The sequence below is a fragment of the Anarrhichthys ocellatus genome, unplaced genomic scaffold, assembly GCF_004355925.1.
Source record: "Anarrhichthys ocellatus isolate YVR2014 unplaced genomic scaffold, GSC_Weel_1.0 scaffold4100, whole genome shotgun sequence".
NCBI classification, from domain to species: Eukaryota; Metazoa; Chordata; class Actinopteri; order Perciformes; family Anarhichadidae; genus Anarrhichthys; species Anarrhichthys ocellatus.
Window position 1 is genome coordinate 1 of NW_022284074.1, and position 4811 is coordinate 4811.

At 38.2% G+C, this 4811-nt stretch overlaps 1 protein-coding gene across 1 annotated transcript; it reads right to left on the bottom strand.

Moving 5' to 3' along the window:
• Window positions 1-107: 107 nt before the first annotated feature.
• LOC116379320 (interferon-induced protein 44-like) lies at window positions 108-4807 on the bottom strand (the record flags this gene model as incomplete). Its single annotated transcript, XM_031841260.1, has 7 exons — window positions 108-1051; window positions 1471-1571; window positions 1946-2117; window positions 2224-2376; window positions 2464-2659; window positions 3045-3093; window positions 4651-4807. Coding segments are annotated over 7 exons (1023 nt in total), but the record flags the coding sequence as incomplete, so codon positions are not given.
• Between the last annotated feature and the right edge of the window lie 4 nt (window positions 4808-4811).

Consider the following 4811-nt stretch of genomic DNA (forward strand, 5'->3'; position numbering starts at 1 on the left):
TTAAGTATTGTTTTAATGCTCATACGTTATTACTTTTACTTAAGTAACACTTTTACTGCAGGACCTTTACTTGTAACAGAGTATTTCTACACTGTAGTATTGCTATTTTTACTTAAGTAAAAGATCTGAGTACTTCTTCCACCACTGCTCAATGTAAATAACATGCAGAATAACAATAAACATCAGTAAATATGTCTCTACAAACATCTGAGAAACTGGGAAGTTCCAACAAACATCAAATACTGTAGCAAAATGAACATATTACTCCAACGCTTGATGTAACAGTATGATGACACAGTGTTGGTTGTGGAGTCGCTCTCTATAGAAATACTTTCTTTCACTCTTAAAAACGTTTGGAACCGTAATGATACTTTCATGACTCAACAGACCGAAGTGTTGTAAGTGTTTGGGAAATCAAAAATATGTGTAAATGTTTTTGTGTAAATCATCACATTAGTAGACGGTAGTTTTAGCTGCAGTTAAGTCATTTGTAAAACCTGTAAGTGAATTGGAAAAACAAACTGTAAATTACATGATATTAAGTAAATTATAGCATATATTGTAAAAATGAAAGAAGCACTTTTTTATAAAGTAATCATTTTCTAAAAATATAATTACGATCAATATGAGGATCAGCTCACTGAGTTTCTGAAACCAGAAACTGGAGGTGCTGCTGCAGGACATACTGGAGGCACTACATGTCCCAGCATTCCAAGGGGTGCTTGGGAAACTCAAGAGGAGGAAGTGCACAGCGAACTATATCAAGGAATCACCTGCCGGTAAATAGATGGATCATTGTGATGGACATCATATTCCAGTTGGACAAAGTCGAATACATCCGATGCATCAATACTTCCTATTCTTTGGTTTCAATGTTGCTGAATCGGTCACTGATTTCATCAAAGTAATTGTCAGCGAAACGAAGCATCTGGATGACGGCACTAAGCAGCAGGATGTCGCAGTTCTGATCCAGCTCCAACTCCTCGCTGTAATTCTTCACTGGAACGACACAGGACACCGGCACACCGAGCCGAGCGCTGACTTCCTGCATCTGAATCACAAAATACAACAAAGAATTGTTTGTGATGTAACAACTACATTTTGTTTAAATTTGTAAGTTCAACATTGGAAAAGTTGATGTTATATTGATGGTGTTTGTTTAGGTTGGCTACTCATTAAAAGGCAAATAACTTTTAAACAAAAACCAGATGACATAAAATATTAAATATACCGGTTTGATTACCTGTCATCTCACTCAAGTACAAAAATACTTGATTTCCCACAATTTCCGGCCTTTAAGCAGAAAATCATAAAACTCTCAAATTAGAGTTGATACATCTTCAATTCGACACCATCAAGTACATTGAACGTATCTGAACTAGATAAATCAAATAAAAACACATTAAAACCCCAGAGTACAACAAAACTTATAGAGTTTTTTCCTTCTGTATAAAATTCTAAAATCCTCACCATTTCCTTAATGTAGACACTCTTGTAAACTTTTCTCACATCCTCGGTCACCAGAGGGCAGGCTTCATCAACTCTAGTGAGCAGGACCAGCTGAGGAATCCCTGGAAACAACAGAGCAGAAAGAATATTTCCAAAATGCTGTTGATTCCTACGTATCAGGCTGTCAATTCCAGCACTTCTTAAATACTTTACTTTTCTGTTGCAATTTAAATGTTTCTTCTATAACTGAAGCACAAAAAAAAAAGATTTCTTAAACTGACTTTTCTTGAAACGTTTACTTGGCTACTATGTCTTTGTCTTAACTCATTCCCTCGTTTTCTCATTTACTATTCCCTGTATAACAGACGCTGTGTCGTTTACTAGTCATCTTGCGTTGTCACGTGACTAATTTTCGCACTGATATAATACGGGGCATTTCTTTGTAGACAGTACAGTATGTCTTCATTATATTGATGTGAGACTACATGTTACTGACCCATTAGGTTGACCTTTCTGCGGATAGCATCCAGCTTCTCCTCCAGCTTTTTGGGCATGATAGAGACCTTGCAGGCATCAGTGACGTAGGCCACACAGTGGATCTTGTCCTTCAGAGCTGGAGATTTACGATAGCTGTGGACCTCCGAATCCAGAGGAGCAGACGGGTTGAACTGAGTCATACAGGTGAGGGGAAAGACAGGGACAGTTTGAGTTAACTACAACCAAACCAATGACTCACACATTCAATATCCTGCTCAATGTCACCAAAAGCTGTACCTGATAACGGTCTGGTAGATGACCTTTAAGGATGCTGCTGATGTCATCGATATCAAGCCCCGCCCCAGTGCTTTCCTCCAGTCCCATGGTATCACAAAAGATGATTGGCAGAGGTTTTCCTTCTCGCCCGGCTTTCAAAGAGTAGGTGCGAAACTGTCCAGAATACGATGGAGTAACAAACCACAAAATTGGGACCGAGCAGGGTTTTCATTTTGAAATCAATCAGTGGAAAGAACTAACCTGTGTGGTGAGGCTGGTGATAGAGCAGCCAGAGATGGCCTGACTGGTGACGTGGCCTCTGAATACAGAGTTTATTGAATTGAAGAAGCTGGACTTTCCAGCTCCAACTGGTCCAATAAGCAGGACCCGAACCCGGGACACAGAGCTCACTGTGGGTTTGTACATCTTAATACTCTCAATCAGCTCCTTCCTCTTCCTGTAGAAACAAGAAAAGATTCAAAAAAAACTTTTCATTGAGTGAAAAGGTTGTTTTTTTTTAGCCTGGTTGTTAAAGAGATATTTTGTGCACAACCAGTTGACCTCTGTGATGGTAGCAGTCATGGTTGCGGATACAATTAAGAAAATAAGTCAAGAATTGTGCTTTAAATTGAATAGCACAGTACGAATGGCCAACAGTATCATTGCATAGTATTATGCAGAGACACTGAGTCCATAGTAATCTAAAATAGTTGGTATAGTAAGTCAAGCGTAGCAGCGTTGCATGTCATGGCATGTGGAACACATGAACTTGAGTCATACTGTATCATATAGTGTACTAAAGCATGTTAATATTATTATGTGCAGGACGGTATCCATCTTACTCCGACTCCCAGGGGATAGTCCTCCAAGGCCTCTCAAGTTGTGTGTGTTCTGTTGAAGAGCAAACACAACGATGATCTTATCAAGTTTTATAAAAATATTACCCACCTATGCAACTTCTTTTCTTTAACAGAACATAGTATCAATATCACACCGCATATTTTATGATATTAATGATATTCTTTTGCCTGTTGTTTTTCATTGACGTCTGCAGATAAAATATTTTATTAATATCACCCAATGAGTTCAACAACACTAGCGGAGTTGTAGCATTAAGTTGAAAGGGAAGTTCTTTATCTGGACTGCACTACAATGACGAAAGGTTCAATCAGTCAGGCCACAATGTCGATCGTATTTAAAAGCATATTTATCACAATGCATTGGTCAGACGCAAGTTGGAAAAGTTCGCCCAGAAAGAAATCAGATCTGATAGCCAAATACACGTCATTGAGCAATATATCTTGTCATAGTTTCAAATAGACTAGAATTAGTGCATCAGGGTTGTATTCCTGCGCCAACCAGTCATGTTGCAGGTCACATCCATGTCTGTCCAAAATGTCCTCACTTCATCATTTTATCCTATTAGAGGTTTGTCTGAATTTGTGACAAATGTGGATAAATTTGCTAAAGGCGTTCCTGAGATATAACGTTTACAAGAATGGAACGGACGTGAAGTCACAGTGATCTTGACCTTTGACCTCTAAAATCTAAACAATCATCCTAGATTCCAGGTGGATATTTGTGACAAATTTGTAGAAATTCCCTCCAGGCGTTCCTGAAATATCGGTGTCAAGAGAATGGACCGGACTGATAACCCGGAAACATAAATTTGATTACAATCGTCATAAACGGGTATATGTACGTGAAATTTGACACGCCTAGCGAAGATCTGCACTCGAGTGAGCGCACCTTTCTAGTTAGTAACGCATTCTGTCGGAACCATGCTTGAAAGAAAACAGTTCCTCCAATAAACTCAACAAGGTCTGTGGATTATCAAGAGTAACCAGGTGATTTATGGAAAGAAACTTGCTGTCGAGTTTTTCAAATGTTTAGCACTTTGAACACTACAAGACAACTATCATGTATATTATACCTGAGAGAAGGTAGACAACTCTATGACTGATATCTCCAGAACTAGTCATCTGACATCAAAACAATCTACATTGATAAATAGCACTACAGGTAAGAGGAAACGCATGCATTTTTTATTTTGGGGTGAACTGTCCCTTTAAGATGCATAACTCCATCAGTACCTGCAGAGCTGCTGCTGTACCTGGTTCATTCATTTGAGCAAAGATAAGTTTGAATATTCACCTTTAATGTGTTGTGTTTTCTAATACATTTCATTTATATTAATGTCATTTTCATTTTTTGATTAAATTATGTTTCATACTCACCTTTTATTTATGTTTTGCATAAATATGTTAGTTTGAGATAATGGGAGGAGGGTATATCTGTTGTTTTTTTTGAGAGGAAGGTCCAAATAAACATTGATAACTATAATGTGAGGAGGGCCTAGCTTTTTTTTAATACAATGAAATGTTGGACTCAGCTCCCTCCCACCGCAAATCATTTTATAATTTATAATAATATTGATATTGAACTTACCCTCCACTTCATAGACTTCACACTCGGTCAGGTTGAGGTCGTTGCCATGCATCTCTGCAGCAGTGAAGTTGTAAATATTCCCTGGATTGCTATAGACTACTGCTTTGCTTCCAGAGACAAGAGCCAACGCTTCTCCAAAATATGGACCAGAGTTAACTATC